This window comes from Peromyscus maniculatus, chromosome 2 (assembly GCF_049852395.1).
Source record: "Peromyscus maniculatus bairdii isolate BWxNUB_F1_BW_parent chromosome 2, HU_Pman_BW_mat_3.1, whole genome shotgun sequence".
NCBI classification, from domain to species: Eukaryota; Metazoa; Chordata; class Mammalia; order Rodentia; family Cricetidae; genus Peromyscus; species Peromyscus maniculatus.
In genome coordinates, this window is record NC_134853.1 from 115,257,417 (window position 1) to 115,283,591 (window position 26,175).

Sequence of the window (26,175 nt, forward strand, 5' to 3'; positions counted from 1 at the left end):
GAAGGCTAAAGCCCAAAGCAACTACCAAATGGACCTCTCAGAGTCAGCAAGCAAGGATGCAGAGATGACATAGTAATCCTGATCTCAGGTGCTTCCTTTAAACAAACAAATAAAAGACACAAAAGCTTGCATGCAAATGTTAGGTGAGGCTTTGTTCAAAATCATTAAAAATGACAAGTAATCTTATACCCTCATTAGTTTTTTAACACTGCCATAATAAATCATGAGAAATTTGATGGTTTAAAAAACGGATTTGCTGGGTGTGGTGGCATATGCCTTTAATCCCAGCACTCAGGAGGCAGAGGCAGGCAAATTTCTGTGAGTTCCAGGCCAACTTGGTCTACAAAATGAGTTCCAGGACATCCAGTGCCACACAAAGAAATTCTGTCTCGAAAAACAGAGGGGGGGAAAAAGGAGCATAAATTCACTATATTAATATTCTGAAAGTCAGAAGTAAGGTGTGGATCTTGCTGGATCAAAAGGATCTAAAAGACTTGGTATGGATCCATCTTCTATTCTTTTGGGTTCTGGACAGAATTAGGTTCCTCGAGGCTGTAGAAACTGTTTCCCTGTTTGAAAACTTAAGATAGTTACAGCCTGGATCTTTTTTTTTTATTTTGTTTGTTTGTTTGTTTGTTTTTCGAGACAGGGTTCCCCTGTGTAGCTTTGCGCCTTTCCTGAATCTCGCTCTGTAGACCAGGCTGGCCTCGAACTCACAAAGATCTGCCTGCCTCTGCCTCCCAAGTGCTGGGATTAAAGGTGTGAGCCACCACCGCCCAGCCCAGCTTGGATCTTTGATGTCATATCTTTCTTCTTTCTCTTTCTCTCTTTCTCTCCCCCCCTCCCTCCCTCCCTCCGTCTCTCCTTCTTCTTCTTCTTCTTCTTCTTCTTCTTCTTCTTCTTCTTCTTCTTCTTCTTCTTCTTCTTCTTCTTTCTCTCTCTCTCTCTCTCTCTCTCTCTCTCTCTCTCTCTCTCTCTCTCTCCCACTTTTAAGAAGGTTCAGATGATTATAGCAGACCCACATGTGTAATTCAGGATAAGTCCCCTATCAAAAGGTTGCTAATCCTAAATCTAAAAGTCTGTTTTGCTATATAAAGCAATATCTTCTCAGAGTCTGGAGACTAAGGTGTAAACACCATTAATATGCCATTATTCTTAGAGCATCTCAACTGGGGAATTAAAAACTCATATACCCACAGGATGGAGAACTACTCAGCAATGAAAGGAAACTACTGAAATTCAAAACATGTATGAGCCCCAGATACACTATGCTACTAAAGCTTCAAAAGACTATATGTGGGGCTGAAGAAATGGCTCAGGGATTAGGAGTGCTTACTGCTGAACCAGAGTTCAGATCCCAGCACCTTCATTACTGACTCATAAATCCTTAAAACTGGCAGTCAACTGTAACCTTCAAACACTATACAAAGAATCCAAACAACCCATTTGTTTCTACAAAGCTTTCCCAAGTACCAAATAAATCAAGTTTTGTCTCTACTGCATCCTCTTCCACAAATGACACCAGCATTCAATCCTACCCTAACCAAGGGGGAGCTCATTTCCATCCGTTTTTCACATATCACATAATCCAGAGTCAAGAGTCATCACAGCCCAGTTCTTTCTCAGGTCTCTGATTCTCTGAAAACATGCTGCTTGAAACTCAAGGTTTTTAAACAAGCAATCCTCTAAATACAAAATGAACTCACCAGGAGTGTCTTCTTTTGCTGTGTTTACATAATCTTGTTTTCATGTCTTTTCCAATAATGAAAGTTAACCTATCACTTTAAAAGGTATCTAAATGTGCAACATGAAATAGAACCAGCAGGTACCATTAATTTATATGTGAGATTCTAGCTAAATATTATTAACCATGATGCTGTCAGTGATTCCATAATACTTTCCCTAAAGTTTTTTGGAAATCCCTACCCTGTTATCTCAGAGTAAACTGCGGTAGGTAGAATACTCTGTTATACCCCAAAAAAAAAAAAAATTTATAAAGCACATGTGAACATAACTGTGTCCAAATAACCAGTTTATTATTCTTTGCTGTCTAAAAGCATAGTCAGTTCTTTATTAGACATATATGAGAATTAAACTCAGAGAATGCTGTGAGAAGAAAATCCTCTAATGAATTAATATAAGTATATATAAACAGAACCTTTTGTACTGGTTACTTTTCTTATTGCTGTTTCAAATACTTGACAAAAAAAAAAAAAAAAAAAAAAAAACACTGAAGGAGGAAGGATATATTTTGTTTCATGGTTTAAAAAGATAAAGTCCAGGGGCTGGAGAGATGGCTCAGAGGTTAAGAGCACCGACTGTGCTTCCAGAGGTCCTGAGTTCAATTCCCAGCAACCACATGGTGGCTCACAACCATCTGTAATCAGATCTGGCGCCCTCTTCTGTATACATAATAAATAAATAAATCTTAAAAAAAAAAAAAAAAGATAAAGTCCATCATGGCAAGGAAGACAGGGCAGCAGAACTGACTCATGGCTACACCAGCAGAAACAAAGCAGATACTTATTACACAGTATCAACTGGGGGTGAGGGTGTGAAAATGAATATGGAAGCAGGGCCCCAGTGACCACTTCCTACTTAGACCCCACCTCCTACAAGTTCCACAGCCTCCCAAAGCAGCCCACCAGCTGGGGACCAAGTGTTTACACATGAACCTATGGAGGACATTTCACATACAGAACCTAATAGTCTACACATGCCTCCAACAGGCTCATGGCCATCTTATCATATAAAGTATGTTTGCCAAACTGGACATTAAATGCATGTACTGCCACACCTGTACACAACATCGTATTTTTAATAAGTGGGGGGTAGGGGGAGAGACACATAAGCAATGAGGTGTTTTTTTATAAAATAGTAAAGAATAACTAAGAGGCCCTGGGACACAGCCAGTCTCCAAGAACCCCCACGCATCTCTGCCCCAGTTGCCAGCCAGCAGGGAAAACTCCTGCGGGCAAGCCCCCCCCCACCAAAACTCCCCATCAGACCCTGCAATCTACAAGACCCACACCCTACCCCAATACCCATCCGCCTGCGACCCCAGTAACTTCCTGAGACAAGGAATCCGCCAGCTCTCATTGGACCAAGAGGTGAGTGACTCTTCTCCGACCCAGAGAGTCCTGCCTCAAGGACCTAGGCTCTGGGACACAACCAATCCCCAGGAACCCCCACCCATCTCTGCCCTACTTGCTGGCCAGCAGGGAAAACTCCTATGGGCAGGCTCCCCTCACCAAAACCCTCCACAGGACCCTGTAATCTACAAGACCCACATCCTACCCCAATACCATCCACCTGCGACCCCAGTAACTTCCTGAGACACAGAATCCACCAGCTCTCATTGGACCAAGAGTTGCTGGTCAGCAGGGAAGACTCCTGGAGTCAGGCTCCCCCATCAAAACCCCCCATTCGACCCACCAATCTATAAGACCCACGCCATGCCCCAATATCCATCCCCCTGCAACACCAGTGGCTCCTGAGACACAGAACCTGCCAGGTCTCATCGGACCAAAAGAGGCTTGTGAGACACAGTATCCGAAGAGCCCTGATAAAACCACGAGTCACAACACCAGCCGGCTTGGATTGGACCAAGAGCAGCTCCCTGAAGTACAGAATCTGTCAGCTCCAATTAGACCAAGAGCTAAGTTTAGACCGACCCAGAGGGGCCCCCTGAGACACAGACACAGCAAGCATAGACTGGACCAATAGCAGCTCGCTAAGACACAGACACCTCTTGCACCTACTGGAGGAAGAAATGGGTAGAAATCAGTGCAAAGATACATGCAATATAAAGAGCAATATGGCATCACCAGAACCTAGCCCTTCTACAACAGCAAGATCTGAACATCACAATGTAGAAAAAGCAGAAAAAAAACAACCTTAAAAAAATAACTTCAGGACTTTAAAGAGCAAATGAAAAAGTCCCTTAAAGAAATTGAGGAAAAGACAAACAAAAAATTGGAAGAAATCAATAAATCCCTTAAAGAAAGCCAAGAAAACCATGAAAAAGCAATTAAACATGTGAAGGAAACAGTTCAAGACATGAAAATTGAAATAGAAACAATGACAAAGACATAAACAGAGGGAATGCTGGGAATAGAAAATCTGAGTAAACAAACAGGAAACACAGATGCAAGCATAACCAACAGAATACAAGAGATGGAAGAGAGGGCCAGGTGGTGGTGGTGCACGCCTTTAATCCCAGCACTCGGGAGGCAGAGGCAGGCAGATCTCTGAGAGAGAGAGAGAGAGAGAGAGAGAGAGAGAGAGAGAGAGAGAGAGAGAGAGAGAGAGAGAGAGAACGAGGGGAGGGGAGGGGAGGGGAGGGGAGGGGAGGGGAGGGGAGGGGAGGGGAGGGGAGAAGAGAAGAGAAGAGAAGAGAAGAGAAGAGAAGAGAAGAGAAGAGAAGAGAAGAGAAGAGAAGAGAAGAGAGAGAAGAGAGAATCTCTAGTGTAGAGGACACAATAGAGGAAATAGATTCGTCAGTCAAAGAGAACACCAAAGCCAAAAAAGTCATAAAACAAAACGTCCAGAAAATCTGGGACACCATAAAAAGGCCAAACCTAAGAATAATAGGGATAGAAGAAACAGAAGAATACCAACTCAAAGGCACAGAAAATATTTTCAACAAAATCATGGAAGAAAACTTTCCCAACTTAAAGAAGGAAATACCTATGAAGATACAAGAAGCTTATAGAACACCAAATAGACTAGACCCTCCAAAAAAGTCCCCTCACCACATAATAATTAAACCACTAAAGAAACAGAATAAAGAAAGAATATTAAGAGCAGAAAAGGAAAAAGGCCAAGTGACTTATAAAGGCAAACCCATCAGGATAACACCCGATTTCTCAATGGCGCCTTTGAAAGCCAGAAGGTCCTGGACAGATGTAATGCAGTCACTAAGACACCATGGATGCCAGCCCAGACTAATATACCCAGCAAAACTTTCAAACACCATAGACAAAGTTAACAAGACATTCCAAGACAATACCAGATTTAAACAATACCTATCCACAAATCCAGCCCTACAGAAAGCACCAGAAGGAAAACTCCAACCTAAGGAAGTCAGATACACCCTTGAAAACACAGGCAATAGATAACCCCACAGCAGTAAATCCCAAAGAAGAGAAGTACACACACACTACCAACAAAAAATAACAGGAATTAACAATCACTGATCATTAATATCCCTTAATATCAATGGACTCAATTCACCTATAAAAAGACACAGGCAAAGAGAATGGATACAAAATCAGGATCCATCCTTCTGCTGCATAAAAGAAACACACCTCAACTTCAAAGACAGACACTACTTCAGAGTAAAAGGCTGGGAAAAGACTTTTCAATCAAATGGACTTAAGAAGCAAGCTGGTGTAGCTATCCTAATATCTAACAAAATAGACTTCAAACTAAATAAAAATCAATCAAAAGAGATCCAGAAGGACATTACATACTCATCACAGGAAAGATCCACCAAGATGAAGTTTCAATTCTGAACATTTATGCCTCAAATACAAGGGCACCCACATAGGTTAAAAAAAAAAAAACTACTAAAGCTTAAATCACACATCAAACCCCACACATTAATAGTGGGAGACTTCAATACCCCATTCTCACCACTGGACAGATCTGCCAGACTGAAACTTAACAGAGAAATAAGGACACAAGAGTCAGAGAGAAAAGTAGGCAACATCACAGGCCTGGAAGATAAAGGAGGCTTCACAAGCCAAAAGGAAGAGGCAGCACCTAGTAGCCATGAAGCCAAGGACATGTCTACCCTGCTGACTCCACCGCATTAGCCCAGTAAAATTGATTCTTACGTCTGACCTCCAGAACTGTAAGATTAAAAAGCTATGCCAGGTGTGGCAGTATTCGACCACAGTGAACCTCAGCAGTTCTAACTCCAGGAGGGAGCAGACAGTGACTTGCAGGTCAGCTTAGACTACATAGTGAGACTCTGCCCCAATAAAACAAAACAAAACAAAACAAAACAAAGCACAACAAAGGAGGTAAAAAATGTGTTATTTTAAGCCATCCCATGTTTAACTTTGTATACTGAAAATAGGAAGCTAAGACATATAGTACTAAAAGACTTCAATAATCTCCACCTTATAGGACATTCACGGTACACAGGAACAAGTCAGATAAAAGCATGAAGAAGCATTCAGTCAGGTGAGACATTACATAGGATAATGACCTTTTGTCAGTATATCAATTAGAAAATATCAATTAGAAAAGAAAAGTAGTGGGCACTTCTAAATGACCTTGCAAGCAGGAAAATGAGAGTATGAAATGGGTGTCATTGATACTGAAAAACTATCCCAAATTATTGCTGTTTCATAAAAGCATGAGGGCTTTGTGGGAATGTGCCTTTATTTTTTAGAAATAAAAAAAAATACTTTCAAAATATCTAATTTATTAAAAACAGAATAAAGTAGGTGAACTGAATATAGAAAATGTATCAAATATTGGAACTAGGTGGCAGGAATACAGACATTTATTATACTATTCTACTTTTCTGCATGCTTGATATAGCAAAGAACAGTTTTTAATTATTTATTATTAAAAGTTATATTTACCTAGTTCTTAACTCTTTTATTAATTTAAAGAATTTTTTATTTTTATTAATCTTTATTAATAAAAGAATTAAAAACTAGGCCAAGAGTGTTAAACAGTAGTAGTATACTTGCCTAGCATGTGTGGAGTGTAGGTTCAATTCATGATTTTAAAAACAAGTAAAAACAAACAGAAATCTCCCTAACAGTAAACACTCTTTCAGCTAATCAAGGCAGGAAATGCAATTAATCTTAAAAATACACACACACACACACACACACACACACACACACACACACACACACCACACACGGTGGCTCATAACTGTAATCCCAGCATTCAGAAAGCTAACAAGTTAACATCTAATATTAACATAAATCACATAAATGCCTCTTCAGTTCACCAAATTTCATATATATATATATATATATATATATATATATATATATATATATATATGCCTACTCACATAACCAATATCCACATTTCTAATTTGGGCTTACTTAAAATGAAAAAAAAAATCTGAGTTCAATTTAAAAAACAAACCAGCAACAACAAAGAAACAACAACAACAACAACAACAACAAAAAAGCTCACCAAAGTGAGAAGGGGGTCCTGGTAAGAGTTCTGCTGCACTCTATGAGGAATCCCCACCTATGAGTTGTCTGGCCACCTGGAGGAACAGGGGCAGTTCCTGGATTTGAGTCAAATAAGGATCACATCCTTAGAATGCTTTCTAAATAGTCAGGGAGCTGGAGCATGGTAAGCAGCAGCAAGAGTTCTCAGCCTCCTCCGCCATTCCTGGACAAGGAGCTTCTTGGGAAAAGAGGGCTGGTCATAGTCCCTCTGCTGGATCCCGTAGTACAGAGCATAGCCCCAGCATATTGCCACCCCTAGCCTTGTACGGCATTGAGAACAAGATCACTATTAAATATAGACAGCAAAAGGACTGCCATGGCTTCATTTAAGACTTCAAGAAGGATGGCTGTAGCCGGGCGGTGGTGGCGCACGCCTTTAATCCCAGCACTTGGGAGGCAGAGCCAGGTGGATCTCTGTGAGTTCGAGGCCAGCCTGGGCTACCAAGTGAGTTCCAGGAAAGGCGCAAAGCTACACAGAGAAACCCTGTCTCGAAAAACCAAAAAAAAAAAAGAAGGATGGCTGTAAGTCCATGTTAAGGTTGAGTACATGGATAGGATAGGATAGAAACACAAATCCAAGGAGGTTTTCCAGAAACCATACCGCTGCTTCGATATGAAGGACTTGGACAAAATGAAGATAGAGCAGTGGCTAAAGGCTTATCTGAAGATGAGCTCCAGCTGCACACTTCGACACTGTGACTTTCCTGAGAGGCAAAAGGCCCATGCATTGTGCTCAGTGGCTGCCCCAAGAACATGAAATGAACAGTGTCACTAAGTAAAACCGCCTCCCTTCTGATTCCCTCCCACCCTTAATGTTAAATAAAGTTCCCTCCTTATTTAAAAAAAGCAGGTAAAAATAAATATGCTTACAAATTGTACAAATAATACAAAAGAGGCTGAAATTGTCAATGAAGAAAAACCAAAATGAGTCTCATTGTAGAAAGGCTCCTCCCTTGTAAGAACAGGGATCCAGCTGTAGAGCCAGTTTAGTTTTGTTGCTGAAAAACTTACAAAATAAATTAGAAAATCCAGTTAAGGAAAAAAAAAAAAAACCCACCAAAGTTTAAAGTCAGGCACAGTGGTGGCACATATATGTAATTCCAGCACTCAGGAGGCAGAAGCAGGAGGACTTGGAACTTGAGTTTGAGGTCAACCTGGGCAACATTGGACTCTATTTCAAAAAGAAATTTGGTATTTTTACAGTGCTATCCATTGTTTATTGTTTCACCATAGCTAAGTGACCACAACTTTCATTATTCTCAAAGCAGTTAATTACATACTTTTTCCTATTAATATTTACATCTTTACTTACATTTAACTAAACTGCACATTTGCAATAATTGTACTGGAACCAGGCCTGAGTTAGTCTTGGTAAGCAGACAGCTGTAAGCATGTGTGATTTGAAGGAAGAAATGGGAAAAACAAGGGTTCTAATTAGGGATGGGGAGGGAAATCAATAAAGAAAGAGGAGGAGAGAGGGCAAAATAACAGTAAGGATGTCTGAAAAAGTCATATGGAATCTATTATCTGCCTACTTAAATTACATATAACACATCCAAATCTGTGTATACCTATATACATATAGTTTAAATAACATTTCCCCATCTGAGCTGACAACGCTCCCCTGCAAGATCCATACACTAATAATAATAATGACCAGGAAGGAGAAGCCTAGTTTTAAGTTCTTGTTCAGGGTCATCTAAGAAAAATCCCAAAACATAACCTTACTGCTATTGTCCTTGGTTGCCTCCCAGAGGTTAAAGATAAGCCTCTTTTGCTAAAGATACCTTTCACTTCAGACACAGGACACAGAATCTGAGCTGGTTCTGACCTGAAAGCTTCTTTCCTGAGGACTAGTTTTCATGGTACCAGAAGGCATCATGCAAGCTTCTAAGGGAGGGAAGCAATCCTACCTGGCTATGATGCCTACAAACTAAAACAATGAACAGCATAGCACCACACCCCTAAGGGTGTAATAGTGACACATACACTCTAGCTCTCTAATGGACTTAATACCCTGCTCAATAAGGGGGAAATCACGCCTGGTACTGGAAACCTAGCCATCTAGCTGGGACTAGCAATGTCATGGGTCTTGAAGGAGAACCTACCGCTATCACTTTACTAATCCCTAACTACATTCTAAATATCCTCATACCCACAGGTTTAGTCCTCACCCTGTCATCAAGAAAACTTCTCCATGCAATACACAGAAACCATTGTAGAAAACCACAACTGATCAGAATGCAGAGAACAAGTGACTGTGTGGTGTCCAGCCCAAATGATATATTTACAACACAACTCCTACACCTAAGGCTCCGAGATTATAGTGGAAGGAGTGGAATGAGCCAGAGAAACAGGACGTTTCCTGTGAGATTGTATCTGCTAGAAATCTCAGAAAAGCTAAACCCATGAAATCTCATCAACACAGCTGCCTACACAAGACCTAAATTAAAAACACCAATAAAAATGCTAACATGGAAGTGGGAGAGAGCTCAGGAACCCTCAACCTGAGACAAAGAACCACAGGCAACAAAGGAATGCTGGGAGCAGGAGAAAGTCTTCCCCAAGGAGGAGCACTCCAACTAATTATATCTGAGACATACATACATATATATATACATATATACACACACATATACACACACATATGTGTGTGTGTATGTAACAATTAAAGAGGTAGAGGTCATGAATTTGAGAGAGAGATGGAGGGGCATGGGAAGGGTTGGAGGAAGGAAAGGGGGGGAAGAACACCGTATATTTTAATTCAATGAATAAAATATTTTTAAAAGATGATAGGGAAAGATTAGGTAAAAGGTAAAATATCTGCTAGTCATGTGACCCAGTATTTGAACAAGATGAGGCAATTCACTGACAAAAGAAAAAAAAACTCTAGTATAACAATTAGATTTCTGTGATTTCAAAAACAGGAAAAAACTTTAGAGAGAGCTACCAAAACAACAAATAATCTTCTCAGTCCTTCAAAGCTCTCCATATGAATCAACAGGCAGGCCATACAGACCACTAAAATGAGGATTCCACTTATGGCCTCTGAAAAGTTCAATCCTATGATGTCTTAGTTCAGGTATCTGTTGCTGTGATAAAAGACCACAACCAAAAGCAACCTGGAGAGGAAAAGGATCATTTTCATCTTACAACTCTCAGTCACAATCCATCACTGAGGTAGGTCGGGGTAGGAATTCAGGGTAGAAACCTGGAAGCAGGAACTGAAGCAGAAGTCATGGAGGAACACTGCTTACTGGCTTGTACACCACGGCTTGGTCAGCATGCTTTTTTGTATATACCAGGACCACCTGCTCAGGGTAGCACCACCCACAATGGGCTAAGACCTTTCAAATTAATCACAATCAAAAAAAGTCCTTCATAGGTTTGCCTACAAGCCAATCTGATGGGGACATTTCCCAAATGAGGATCTCTCTTCCCAAGGGACCCTGCCTATATCAAGCTGACATAAAAAATTAACTAGTACATATGCTAAGGAATACTCAAGAGATTCTGAAAAAGTATCTATCTGCTTCTCATTTCTAAACAACTGGGTCACAATTTGTTTCAAAATCATCAGACTAGGAAAAGTTGGGAAGAGGTTTAAAATACCAGAGAGGAGAAAAGTAGATGGTAAGTTAGAAAGAGTTCATCATACATGTTAAAATTATTCCGCCAGGTGGTGGTGGCAAACTCCTTTAATCCCAGCACTCAGGAGGCAGAGGCAGGTGGATCTATGTGAGTTCAAGGCCAGCCTGGTCTACAGAGTGAGTTCTAGGACAGCCAACATAGAGAAACCCTGTCTCAAAAAACCAAAAACCAAAAACAAAAACAAACAAAAAAAAAATTCCATACTTAATACAATTAAACATAACAGTGTCATACATTCCAGAGTGGTGACAGTAGTTGACTTAATCACAGGTCAATTTTCCAAATATATCATTCCCCAACAAGCTCAGATCTCAGGTCTATCTTAGGCTCCCCTTTTAAAAATCCCTTGACAGAAATATTTGGTTGTAATGTAAATCTGTGCTGCCTATTAATCAAGCTCAGGGGCATTCACAGTACTCAAATACTTTATTGCATTAAGTTTAATAAAAGTGGGTTATGAAAGACTCATTTCTAACAAATTCACGTTTTGTTAAAAAGATACCAGCAGCAGTTGGCACTTGGTTAAACAGCATTCATTTTTTTAAAGTTATTTATACAAACATAGTCAAGGAAGTTTCTCTAACCAAATAAACTCTGAGCACTCTGCTGTCAGCTGAGCTGAACCACGAAACAGAGATCAACGTTCTTCGAAAAAAACAAAAGGTGGTGAGCAGCTGTGTTATGCTAGCTCAACAGGAAAACTAACACAGCTACTAATGGCTGGCTTCCAGCCAAGCTTAGCAACCACACAGACTATTATTTGAATATATAAAAGCTTATTAAACCAACCAACAACAACAAGTTCCACAACATATCACGGCTACGGTTCAACAACTGACAGGTGGTCACAAGCAAATTTTAGTTGCTGCTCTTAAGACAAGAAAAGAGCCCAGTAATTCCTCAACTAACCCCTTTAGTGCAAAGCAGTCATCAAACCTCACCATTTCTGCACTACATCCTCTTGTTCTTGCTTCTAAAGTACCTGTTCTGACTATGAAGAATATGTAAGAAAAACGGTTTTGAAGGTGGAATAGCTTATAAATAAATCTAGCTATTACATTAAACTAATGCAGTATAACTAATAACCAGTACTTCCAAACTAGTAACTAAATAAAGTCAACTGATGCTTCTAACCATACTGAAGTTTAAGGCTCTCCAAAATCTGAGAGAGAGAAGCTGGGTGTGGTGGCACCTTTAACCCCAGCACTCAAGGAGGCAGAGGCAGGTAGACCTCTGGGATCTCTGGACGTTCTGGGCTAGCCAGGGCTACAGTGAGATCCTGTCACAAACCAAAAAAAGAAGATAATGAAAATAAAAAACAAGGAAGGGAGGGAGGGAGGGAGGGAGGGAGGGAGGGAGGGAGGGAGGGAGGGAGGGAGGGAGGGAGGGAGAAAGGAAGGGAGAAAGGAAGGGAGAAAGGAAGGGAGAAAGGAAGGATGGATGGATCTCCATATATGGTAATCAATCTTCATTGTCAACTTGACTAAGTCAGAATCAAGACAGAAAGACACTTCTGGGTGTATAATGAGTACTTCCAAAAAAGTTTAAGTGGGGAAAGAAGTCCCAGGACTTGTCCTGGAGGAGGTGGGAATGGAGGGTGGGCTGGGGGTAAGGGGAGGGCGTGGGAGGGGGGAGAATAGGGGAACCCATGGCTGATATGTAGAACTGAATGATATTGTAAAATAAAAAATATATATCAAAAAAAAAAAAAAAAAGAAGAAGTCCCATGCTAAAGGTAAACAGCACCATCCCATGTGCTGGGTGGGATCCCTGACTAAATGAAAAGCACTGAGCACCAGCATCTGTCTCCCTGCTTCCTGACTGTGGATGTCATGTGACCAGCTGCCTCATGCTACTGCTGCCGTGCCTCCCCATCATCATGAACTGTCTTTTCTTAAAGGTGAGCCAAAATAACACACCTTTCCTTAAGCTACTTTTATTGGCTATTTTATCTCTGTCACATCAACAAGAAAAGTAATCAATGTGCCATGTCTTCTGTTTGACTTGTTATGATACTGTGTTTTGTTTTGAAACAATGTCTCATTGCTGGGATTAGAGACATGAAGCAATTTTTTAATTTACTTTTTACAATATTTTGTCTCTCTGTGTGCGTGTATACATGTATGTAACGACAGGCATGTATAGGCAGGTCAGAAACTTGTAGGAGTTGGTTGTCTTACTTCCACCATGTGGGTCCTGGGATCAAACTCAGGCTGCCAGACTTGGCAGCAGAGGTCTTTACCCACTGAATCATCTTATGGGCCTTTTAGGTCATTCTTCCTGTATGGCAGGGTCATGCATCTGCCACAGTGCACATGTGGAGATCAGAGCTAACTTATAGGACTCAGCGCTCTCTCTACCTTGTGGGTCCCAGAGACTGAACTCAGGTGACAGTGTTTGACGGCAAAGGCCTTTACCATTTGAGCCGTCTCTCCGGAAAATGAAGTAATTCTTAAAAAGTCTAATTCTCTTAAAAAATTCTAAATTATTTTAAACAGTTCAGTTAGGTATTTTCAAAATTTAAGTATATCTGGCATATTAAAAAGTTAACATTAAAAGTTGAACTTGCTGCTCAATTCAAAGCACACCCTCTGCAAAAGAAGTTACGAATGGCTGGGACAGTCCCAGAGTCTCATATATAATCGGCAACTTATTTTGAGAATTTCAGAGTTCCCTGTCATCTAAAACTACAATGCTATTTCCTCATTGCTCATTGCAACTTATTTTGAGAATTTCAGAGTTTCCTATCCTCTAAAACTACAACACTATTTCTACATAGCTCATCACCTATAGGGAAATACAAATTCATTTCCACTGACAAATCCTGCAATAAAAATGCATTCATTTAAAATTCATAAAAAGGTATTTAGCAATAACAATTCTGAAGCATTGCTATGATTTCCCTAAAGTGTTTGTATTTTTATCCCTAACATCTAAAAATCCCCATGCTGGCTATTTTGCTGTACTATTCAAGACTTAAATTTCATTACAAACACATTCTTCAGAGCATAATCATATTACATTATAGGCCAAACAACTAGTCTCATCTTCAGTGCAACTTTAACTGTCATAAAGCTTCTCTTCTAGCCAATCGCCAGATGGAGTCATCATGAAAATCCTCAGGCTCTGCATTATCTTATATGTTATTTTTGCTAAGCAATTTATCTTAATCCGTACATTTCATAAGTTTTGACACAATTCCTAATTAGAAAGTTGAGATGGTAGTTTTTAGGCTATCTACAATACAATGGTAACTTAGCTTGTTTATTTCCTTACAGGGATTTACAAACTGTGGGTATTAGATATTTAGAAATCTTAGATCTCATTTTCCTTTTTATTTTGAGGCAGGGTCTTGCAAGTTGCCCAGGATGTCCATGAATTTACTACCTTCCTGCTTCAGCCTCTTAAGTGCCAGGTTTATAAACACTTGCTATTATACTCAACTGTTCTAGTTGGGTTTCAACTGCTCTGATAAAACACCATGAGCAAAGCAAGTTGGAGAAGAAAGGGTTTACTTCAGCTTACGGTTAGTTGCACACAGTCCATCATGAAGGGAAGTCAGGTACAGTTTACTGGCTTGCCTCCCATAGCTTGCTCTGCCTGCTTTCTTACATAACCCAGGACCACTGGCCAAGGTAGCAGCCCCCAGTGAGTGAGGGCCTCCCACATCAAGAAAATGCCCCTCAGACTTGCCTATGGGACAATCTGATGGGGCATTTTCTCAACTAAAGTTTCTCTTCCCAGATAACTTGAGCTTCTGTCAAGTTGACAGAGAGAGAGAGAGAGAGAGAGAGAGAGAGAGAGAGAGAGAGAGAGAGAGAGAGAGAGAGAGATTGAGATTAACCCACTGATCGACTGACCAAACTAGGACACAACTTTGAACTTTTATGAATTTCAAAGTAGCCAAGTGTCAAATTTTTTCATACCTTTTTTGTTGTTATTTTGGAATAAGGCCACTTTAAAGTAAGCAGGACTGGAGAGAGGGCTAGGAGATTAAGAGCATTTGCTGCTCTTCCAGAAGACTGGAATTCCATTACCAGCACCTACATTGGGTGGCTCACAACTGCCTGCAGCTCCAACTCCAGGGGATCCAATGCATCTGGCCTCTGCAGGAACCTACACTTGTATACACATACCCACAAACACACATGTACATAATGAAAAGTAAAACCTTAAAAAAATAATGTAAGTGAAAAATAGCCAATAAGCTTTAAGCAGGGGAATATAAATAGTCTGGGAAGAGAAAAGCATTTTAACACTGAACCTAGAGAAAAAATATAATTTGTATGTTTAAAGTTTTCTACACAATGACTTAACATAAACTGTAAAGATAATTTTGGAACTTTTAGATTTTGTGCCTAAACATTTTCGTGTATTTCCATATCTTAAACTCTTTAGCATGTTATAAGAAAACTAATAGAAATACGTCATATTAAATACCACACACACAAATCCATGGCTTCCTGATGAAAGATGTTTGTAGTGTCTCAATTCTTATAATGTTATGTTCTTTCTAATTAAAATTGCAAAAAAAAAAAAAAAAAATGGTGTCCATTGAAAAGAACACAACTGTTTTTCATGTTAGGTTTTTAATTGTTGTTCTCTTTTCTCCCCACAGTTCTGGGGAATGAATCATGGGTGGGTCTAGCAAGAAATTTACATTGAGCTATCTCCACAGCCCTTAAGACGCATTTAATCTTGCCTCTGTCTCCCAAGTGCTGGGATTAAATGTGTGCACCACTACCACCACCCAGCATAACAACACTTTTCACACACATACATACATACACACACACACACACACACACACACACACACACACACACACCACTCATGATGTAAAAGTACCAAGATACATTTTTTAACTACAATATCTCAGATATTGTACATTCATAATCTTGAAAAATGAGGCTGGAAAAATGGCTCAGCAGGTAAGAGCCCTAAGTATTCTTACAGAAGACCCCAACTCAGTTCTAAGTGCCTACACGATAGCTCACAATCATCTGTAACCCCAGGTCCAGGAGACCCAATGCTCTCTTCTGGCCTCCAAGAGAAATGCACACATGCACATGGTGCATACATACACACAAGAAAAACAATAAAAATAAAATAAAAATTTAAATAATTTAATTAATTAAAAAATAATATGATAAACTGAACAAAGATACTTTCATTTCCTCTTTTCCTTAGTCACTAAGAAGCTGAGAAATTGATATATTTCCTAAACTAGCCTCTGGCTTTTATCCATTTTTTTCCCTATAATCAGAGCTTCATTCATAAATACTTTTATACATTAAACATTTAGGAAAATGAAGTACTATGCTGTTGACTGAAATATACATGTCCTAAAAGGATACCAATACATAACTCTAAACAATGTTTGTCTTCCCAGAAAACTTAACTTGGTATTTTTTTCCAAAAAAAAAAAAATGGAAATCCATATTTTGATATATTGCTGCTTGGAAACCACTTCAAAAAGATGTTTATATGTAACTTTTGGCTTAGTTCCCAGGTTTTACTAAGTATACTGCATTATTTTCCTGTTGCTCCTATAGCAAAGTATTTAGTGGATTAAAACAAAATAAATCTACTCCCAAACAGTCCTGCAGGCCAGCAATCCAAACAGGACCTCAGGTAACAAGAACCAAGGTGGAAACACTGCTGCATGCCTTCAAGAGGCTACAAGAAAGAGAAATCTCATTTCTGTATATTTGTCACCCCATAAAGACCACTTACATCTCTTAATTTATGGCTACTTCTTCCATCTTCAAAGCACATCAACTTTAACCTCCGAATCTACAGTGGAGTCCACCTTTGCCTAATAAAAGGACTACTGTCCCTTGCTTGCAAAGTACTAATGCTTATAATCCCATTACAAACTGAAAACATTGGAAGACATGGGGCACACGCATAATGCCAGTGCTCACAAGGCAGAAGCAAGAGGGTCAGGAACACAGGACTAACCCCAGCTACATAGAGTGAGAAGCCCAATGAGGCTACATGAGACAGTCAGAAAACACAAGGCAAAATAAAAACATAGTTAACTGTATTTAATATACCTAACCAACTGAATACCACAGCTTATCCTGGCTTACTTTAACCATGCTCAGAGTACTCATATTAGTCCATAGTCAACTGAGCAAAACAATCCACAACAAAGCCTGTTTTTAATTGATATTGAAACATCATTAATAAGGTGCTATATAAAATTTCCACCCACTTTTATTAGGTTCTGGAAATCACATTCACATTGGTCAGCTTGTGTAGCTAGTGTTTTTACCTACTGAATCAACTCCCTAGTCCTACTCAACTAATTCTAATATTTTCACACAAATGTATCTTTATGGTTTCTGAGGTTTTAGTTTAAGAACTCCACATTTCCAAGTCTGACTACCTGAGTGCAATTCCTACAACCCACAATTAAAAGGAGAGAAAACACACACACACACACACACACACACACACACCAGATAATTAAGTAATGACATTTTAAAAATACCAAGGAGCTGGGTGGCGGTGGCGCATGTCTTTAATCCCAGCACTCGGAAGGCAGAGGCAGGCAGATCTCTGTGAGTTCAAGGCAAGCCTGGTCTACAGAGCGAGATCCTGGACAGGCACCAAAACTACACAGAGATACCCTGTCTGCAAATAAATAAATAAATAAATAACAAATTAATTAATTAAAAATACCAAGGATAAGAATTAGTGAGGATGTGGATAAAACAGAAGACCTTGCAAACAGGTGGTAAGAATGTAAATTGTACAACCACTGTAGAAAATAGTATGGAAGTTCTCAAAAACGTTTTTAAAGAAGTAAAAAAGAAAAAAGCAACTCTATAAATACACCTCATAGATATATTCACATTTTATATACATTGCAGTCTTATTCACAACAGCCAAGATATAGTATCAATCTATGAGTCCAATGGTAAATAAATGGGTAAAGAAACAGTAGCATACAATAACATATTGTATTTATACCTATTACACATAGATAAACACATCCCATATACAGATACCCACATGCATATATGCATGCATATCTGTATGTATGTATTGAGCTTTTTAAAATGAGATCCTATCATTTATAACCACATGAATGAGCCTGGAAGCCATTACACTAAGTGAAATAAGCAGACATTAAAAAAGCAGGCATAGTGGCACATGCCTTTAATCCCAGCACTCAGGAGGCAGAGGCAGGCTGTGAACTCTACATGGTGAGAACTCTGCAAGTTCGAGGCCAGTCTGGTCTACATAGTGAGTTCCAGGACAGTTAGAGATACATAATGAGATTCTATCTCAGATAGATAGATAGATAGATAGATAGATAGATAGATAGATAGATAGATAGATAGATAGATAGATAGATAGATAGATAGATATAAAAAGATAAAAAAGGCCAAAAAAAAAACAAACAAGAAAACCAAGAAACACCATGGTTTCAATTATATATGAAATCTTAAGAGATTCCAATATACTGCTGGAGGGACAGCTCAGCAGTTATACACACTTGCTGCTCTTAAGGAGGACTTGGGTTCACTTCCAAACACCTACATGGCACCTCAGAACACACTGTCTAGAACGAAGCAGTTTCAGGAATTCTGATATTCTCTTCTGGCCTCTTCAGGTACTACATGCATGTGATGAAGGTATACATGTGGGTAAAACACTCATTAAATAAAAATAAATAAATCTTTAAAAAAAATTAACTACACTGAAACAGAATAATAGAATAGTGTTTACCAGGGTTAAAGAGAAAATGGGATACAGATCAAAGTGCACTAAGCTGTAGTTAGACAGAATGACTAAGTCTAGAAATCTAATGCATGAGGTTAGGACTATAGCTAGCTAAAAACAATATGCACAGGAAGTTGACTGAACTAGATTTTAGATGCTGTTACAATACACAAAAATCAAATATGCAAGATGATGTATAGTCTTATGTGCTTGTCTAATAGTCATTTCATAATGGATCAAACACCATGTACCAAACCTTACACACAAGTAAAATGACAGCTGAACATTCCCAAAGGCCTTTTCTATATATACTTATACGGTCATGTAATTTTCCTTTCAATTTAGTGATATAAACTATGCTAATAGATTTTCTAACTAGGTTTTCTGATAAATTCTTGGAGTAAATTCTACACAATGAGCAGTGTAATTACTCACCTGATACACTGTTGGATTCTACATGCTAATATTTCTATTTGCCTATACCTGTGAACCTATATTCACAGGTTGAACTGGCTTAAAATCTCCAGTATGCTTTTGTGGCACTACTTATAAGACTGTGGATATTAAGAGTATGCAGAAATTTAAGGTAAACTGAAAAATCTCTTCATCTTTTTCTAGGCTATACACACACACAGAGAGAGGTATCTGTCTATGAATAGTAACAGTTGGCATTTATTGAACATTTCATCGGCTGCAAGTACACTACATATGTTGACTTATGTAAGGAACAGTTCAGGTGTGAATGCACCCATCTTGATTTGGTGCTTCCTCAACAGAACTTCATTCAACTTTCCAATTTCTCCAGCATCAATCTTCATGTTTTCTACTTCTGTGGGGATATACTTGCATTTTGCAAGAAAGCCATGTATTTGCTAGTTCCACAGTTATACATACAATGCCACATGTGGATTCTAATTTGTTTTAAGCTCACATATACCTATGAAGCATCTCCTTACTCTCTAATCTTATCCTTCACTTACTTCCTTCAAATCAGAAAGATATTCTCTATAGTATAGCCTTTACAAAGACAGAGGTCATGAATGGTTAAAGTTCTGTGTGTTTTCTATCTCTTTAGTTTTGAGCTTTTGTATTTGCTGTTTTATTTTCTCAATGTTCTTGTAGTTCATTACTTTTTAATTTCTTTGAAATGTAAAGGAAATTCCCCTACTCAATTTACTCTTTCGTGTCTTCCAATGTATTCACTTGCTTCTTAGTATCAGGACACAGATCAGATCAGAACCCGCGTTAAAAAACCTCACTGTAATTTTATGACCACTTTTTAATCTCTAAATAAGGTTACATTCTGAGCCACTGTTGGGTAAGACCTCAACAAATGAATCTCCAGGGCATAATTTAACCCATAAGATCTTCTCTCCTTATTCTTCCTGTAACACGAATTACTAAATGGTCTTTTAATTTAAAAAAAAAAAAAAAAGAAAGAAAGAAAAAAACAGAACCAGATATTGAGGTGAAAGCTGAAAGATCAGAAAAGCAGAGCAAGCCACAGCCACTACCTCTTCCCTCACCAACTCCTCATGCTGAAAAGCCTCAGCCTAGGCCTCTAGCTGAATGAGCTTCCTCAGCTGAATAGGCTTTAGTTCCTGTTTCCTCACACCTTATATATCTTTCTCTGGTCTGCCATATTACTTCCTGGGATTAAAGGTGTGTGTGCTTCCCAAGCAAAGGCATGAGATCTCAAGTGCTGGGATTAAAAGTGTGTGCCACCACTGTGTGGCTGTTTCTCTCCTAGACTGAGTCAATCTCATGTAGTCCAGGGCAGCTTTGAACTCAGAGATCCAGATGTATCTCTGCCTCAAAAATACTAAGATTAGGGCAGTGGTGGCGCACGCCTTTAATCCCAGCACTCGGGAGGCAGAGGCAGGCAGATCTTTGTGAGTTTGAGGCCAGCCTGGTCTACAGAGCGAGATCCAGGAAAGGCACAAAGCTACACAGAGAAAGCCTGTCTCGAAAAACCAAAAAAAAAAAAAAAAAAAGAAAGAAAGAAAAAAGAAAAAGATAAAAGAAAAAAGAATGCTAAGATTAAAGGTGTGTACCACCACTACCTGGCCTCTATGTTTAATCTAGTGGCTTGCTCTGTCTTCTGATCATTAGGCACATTTTATTAGGTACACAATCTATCACCACATTTTCCCTATAGGGTCTTAAGGCGAATTTTTAACTCAAAAAGTGTAACTTTTTGTTTTTCCTGGTAGATCCATGATAGGTCTCCTAAAACTGAGTTACATATATTTTTTTGAGATTTTTCTGTAGTATTCTGTATTTATCTGCCCGTTCGGCCTGTTTAGGACAACAATTCAGTTCCCAGTCATAACCAATCTTTTTATCACTCAGCCTAGTGAGTTAAGAAACACAGAATAGCGTTAGTTCCCAAAATTACATTTGTGCTCTAACTATATTTCCTCGAGCAGTCCTATTATCTTGTTAAAGCTTTATTTCCTGTATTCTATTAACTCGGTGCTCAATAGAAGTTACTGAGTTTCTTTCAGCCTTTTTTGTCTGCTCATAACAGACTACTTCCTTAGCATGCAGCCTGGTCACACGGTGAGCATTTACTAGAGTAAAAAACAGCAGGTCACAGGACACAGGGAGTTTAAGCACCAAATATGCCAAGCTGACTCTTCCGCTGAAGCCTGGAAAAAAGGTTTACATGAATCTACCCACTAGTCCACTTCCCCTCAGATGAATAGAACTCAATTGACCTCAAAGTACAAAGCAAAATCCAAAAGGATGCTATCAGTAAAGGCCTCTTAAGCTGCCTTTGCAAGCTTTGAGAAAAGGAAAATCTGTCTTCATTCTGTGGCTCCAATTTTGCTCAATAGCAAGGTGAAAGAAATGCTCTGCCCGCATTCTGTCAGAAGCCCTTAGTTTCCTGTCTTAGGTCTAGAGGTTTGCTTATGTGGGTTATTCTGCTCCAAGAAGCAGGGAAAAGGAGTCAGCAACAGGAGCAAAAGCCAGGGTCTTCCCACAGCCCTCCCTTCCCAGAACATTCAATTTACACTCCAAGACGACTCCTTCATCACAACTGACATTCTTTTAAAAAAAATGTTTTTACATGCATTTATTTTTGTGGGGGTATGTGTAGAATTGTGGTGAGTGTCTGTGGGGAGGCTAAAAAAAATAATTTTGGGGAGTCAGTTGTCTCTTTCCAACATTGTGAGTCCCTGAGATTGAACTCAGACCATCAGACTTGATAGCAAATGCCTTGCCTAGTGATTCATCTCACTGGTCCTACATCATTCTTAGTAATAAAAACTGGAGTCTCAGCTACTTAAGAGGCTGAGGCACAAGGTCAGAACTATTGAATCCTGAAGCTCTTAGGTCCTAGAGAGATATATGGGTGAGTGGTTAAAAGTGCATACTGCTCTTCCAGAGGACTCGGATTTGGATCCCAGCAACCATATCTGGCAGCCTGTAACTCTAGCTCCAGGGCATTTGACACCCTCTCCTGGTCCCTACAGATACACATATATATGTTTGTAATTGCTTTGTCTACCTGACAGAGCATGACAAAAAGTTCATGTGACCTGTCTAATCATACAGTGGGTTCTTTATGACACTGGCTTTGTATCTTTGTATCTCTGTAAAACTTTTTCATCATAATAATTCAAAAGCTAGTTACTGAATTTTGTTGTTGTGGTTCTAGGGGTTAAACCCCAGGGTCTAGTTCATACTAAGAAAGAACTCAACTACTGAGCTAAAATATAGCCCTTGTTCTAACTTTGGTTGGTTGGTTTTGTGTGTATGGCTGTATGTATCTCTGTGCATCCACATGAATAACTAATACCCATGGAGGCTAGAAGAGGATGCTGAAGTCCCTGGAGCTGGGATTCAAAACCAAGTGTTACCGTACATGAATGTAACTGACACTCATAATCTCATAGGGAATGGCACTATATGGTGTGGTTTTATGGAGTGAGTAGGCTTGTTGGAGGAAGTGTGTCACTGTGGGGGTGGGCTTTGAGGTTTCCAATGCTCAGGATAACATCCAGTGTTTCAGTCAACTTCCTGTTGCCTGCAAGATGCAGGACTCTCATCTACTCCTCCAGCAGCACATCTGCCTGCCTGCTACCATGTTCCCAGCCATGATAATAATAGACTGAACCTCTGAAACTGTAATCAAGCCTACCCAATTAAATGTTTTCCCTATAAGAGTTGTTGTGATCATGGTGTCTCTTCACAGCAATAAAACCACTAATTAAGACACCAAGTCTTCTAGAAGAGCAGCCTGTGCTTGTAAGCACTGAGCCATCTCTCCAATCCCTTGATGTAATTTTAAAAAGAACCAAATTTATATTCTAACTGAAACGGCTTTCACACTAAAAAAAGAAGTGGCACTATTGTTCAGGTGTGAGATAGTAAAGCATTAAACCTTAATAATACCTAAAAAATGGAGGGAAATGAATAATGGGAAAATAAAAGTAATCAAGTAAAAACTGAATTCAAGGTTCTAAAAGTAACATCAAGAAACATAACAACTGATTTAAGAAACTGAGGGCTAGGGATATACCTTGGTGGGACAAAAATTCTAGCATGTGTGAAGTTCAATTCCTAGAACTAAAATTAAAAGGAAAAGTGAGGAAGGAAGAAGGGGAGGAGAGAGAAGGGGGGAAGAAAGGGTGTGGGAGAAGAAACTTAAAAGTACTAAAAAGCAACAGGTTTAGTAAATACTTAAACTAAATAAACTGAGTGATGTGCAGTTCTACATTATATAAAGGATTATCACTGTTTTTAAAGAAAAGCTACTAAAATGATTTCTTTAAAATGTCAACATTTTCTATGTTGTAGAATGACTTAAAGCAAGATGTACTAAGTCTGTTTCTCTCGAGGCAGCCAAGGAACATAGCAAGACATTTTCAAGGCTTAAGAAAACATAGATAACTTGATTAGCTCTCTACACCTTTAAAAAAAAAATTCTTGGTAGGCGGTGGTGGCAAACACCTTTAATCCCAGCACTCAGAAGGCAGAGGCAGGCAGATCTCTGTGAGTTCAAGGCCAGCCTGGTCTACAGAGTAAGTTCTAGGACAGCCAGGACTACACAGAGAAACCCTGTCAAAAAAAAAACACAAAATAACAAAACAATTCAAAAAAATTTTTATTAGATTTATTTTCTTTTATATTTATGAGTGTTTTGCCTACATGTAAATGTACCACATAATACCTGATGCTCAAGGAGGTAAGGAGTGGGTATCGGGTCCAATGAAACTGGAGTTATGGATGGTTGTGAGCAACCATGAGGGTGCTGAGAATCAAACTGGGGGCCTCCAGAAGAGCAACGAGTGCTTTTAACTGCGGCATCAATTGTCCAGCACCTCTCTATACTTGTAATGTGAAACTGTCCCTTTGAGTTATACTTACCCAATAATACTCTATTCCACATGAAAAAAAATCTAAACTTCAGCTTAAATACATACTTTTTTTAAAAAAAAATTTATTTATTATGTATACAGCATGAATGACTGCAGGCCAGAAGAGGGCACCAGATCTCATTACAGATGGTTGTGGGCTACCATGTGGTTGCTGGGAATTGAAATCAGGACTTCTGGAAGAGCAGTCAGTGCTCTTAACCACTGAGCCATCTCTCCAGCCTCTTAAATACATACGTATTCATGTTATTATCCACTGACAATGGTTCTCAAAATTTCAAGTACTTTTTTTTTTTGGTTTTTCGAGACAGGGTTTCCCTGTGTAGCTTTGCGCCTTTCCTGGAACTCACTTGGTAGCCCAGGCTGGCCTCGAACTCACAGAGATCCGCCTGGCTCTGCCTCCTGGGATTAAAGGTATGCGCCGCCACTGCCCGGCCTTCAAGTACTTTTTATCATCACAATTTTCCAATTATATATACACACATACATATATATATATATATTTACAGTAATACACATATAAACGTACATGTAAAAATAAATAGGTCAAATGAACTTTTATATATGTACATATTTATATAAAGATTCTCATATACACACACACACTCAGATAATCATAATCTTCAAAGAGAGGTTGGAGAGATGGCTCAGCAGTTAAGAGCACTTCCTATTCTTCCAGAGGACCCAAGTTTGGCTCCCAGCATCCTCTTCAGGCAGCTCACAACAACTTATAACTCCCACTCCAGGAGATCTGATGCCCTCCTCTGGCCTCCCCCTACCCACATGTGGCAATACACTCATACAAGCACACATACATTAATATTGTTTTAAATCACGGATCTTCAAAAGGATAACAAAGAAATTTTAAAATGAAAGTGTTTGTGTTTTTAACTTACTGACTGATTAAATCGGGTGCCACCTTACAGCCATCATCTGCCTCCTCTTCCATATCAGAGTCCAAACCATTGTCACCTTATAAAAAAAAATGAACTACTGAAAACATGTTTATAAAATGATTTTATCATTATATAAAAAGTGCCATCTTTAAAAGATACAAGTTTAATAAAGTAATAAAATATTTTTCTATTACTTGTATTTTTTAGGACTGATTTTATCTATGTGTTTATTTGTGTGTATATGTGTGTGGGAAGGTACATGTATGCAAGTGTCCACACAGGGAGGAAGTGGCATTACAGATGGATATAAGCCACCCAATGTGTGTGTGGGAAACCATACTCAGATACTCCAGAAGAACACCAAGTGCTCTTAATCCTAAACCATTCTCCAGCTTCCAGTGTTATATGTAAAATTGATTTTTTTCATTGTCTTCCCTTTATCAATCACATACAAACAAGAAGGTGTATGTACATAATTAGGGACTATATACATAAATATGTATATATTTCCAGAATTACAAAATGCATTAAATCCTTAATTTTTGTTGTTGTTTGGTGTGTGTGTGTGTGTGTGTGTGTGTGTGTGTGTGTGTGCACGCATGCATTCATGCATGCGTGCCCCTACGCATACACAGTGGGGAAGATGCCTGCAGAGGCAGATGATATCAGATCCCCGGGGATGGAGGTATAGGGAGCCACCTGATGTTGTTTGGGAACCAACTCCAGTCTTAACCACTGATCAATCTCTCCAACCCCATTACTTTACATTAAAAAAAAAAAAAAAAAAAAAAAAGTCTCTGGAAATTGAAAGATCTGCTTTTGTTTCTTCTGTAATACAAATGAGAAAAACCTCTCAAAGTTCCAAATCAAACCAAAAAAATAAATAACTTGAAAATCCAAAATTCTAAAAGTTATCCGTATCAAAGAATAATCTTTGTTTGGGAGACATAAATGCTGGAAAATTGCAAACAATTCTAATATTACATCTAAGTCTTGTTGGAACAAGAGAAATACACAATAGCTCGTTATAAGTTATGAAGAAAATAAAGCAGAAAATGTCTTAATTATTTTAAAGAAAATGTAACTTCTTGGTGATTTTTTTACAGTACTTCTGATATTTTTAATTCATTTTATTATAATATAAAAACATAGACTTATCTATATATTAGTTGGGGAAAACTATCAAATTTGGGGGTTTTTTGGAAATTCTATTCTCATATATAAATTTTATATTTCAGTACAAACACAAGCAAAAATATTCTTCAGTGACCCCACAATAATGAAATTAAAGTC

General features: G+C 38.9%; 1 protein-coding gene across 13 annotated transcripts in view; it reads right to left on the reverse strand.

Moving 5' to 3' along the window:
• The window catches only part of Caap1 (caspase activity and apoptosis inhibitor 1), a 100,693-nt gene that overhangs the window by 68,564 nt on the left and 5,954 nt on the right, over positions 1 to 26,175 (reverse strand). For all 13 annotated transcript variants that reach the window (XR_013049210.1, XR_013049208.1, XR_013049209.1 and 10 more), the window contains exon 4: positions 24,883 to 24,958. Coding sequence is in view for 3 of the 13 variants with exons in the window: in XM_006974012.3 (XP_006974074.1) it covers positions 24,883 to 24,958 (76 nt within the window). In the remaining 10 variants the exon portion in view is untranslated. The remainder of the gene's footprint in view (positions 1 to 24,882; positions 24,959 to 26,175) is intronic.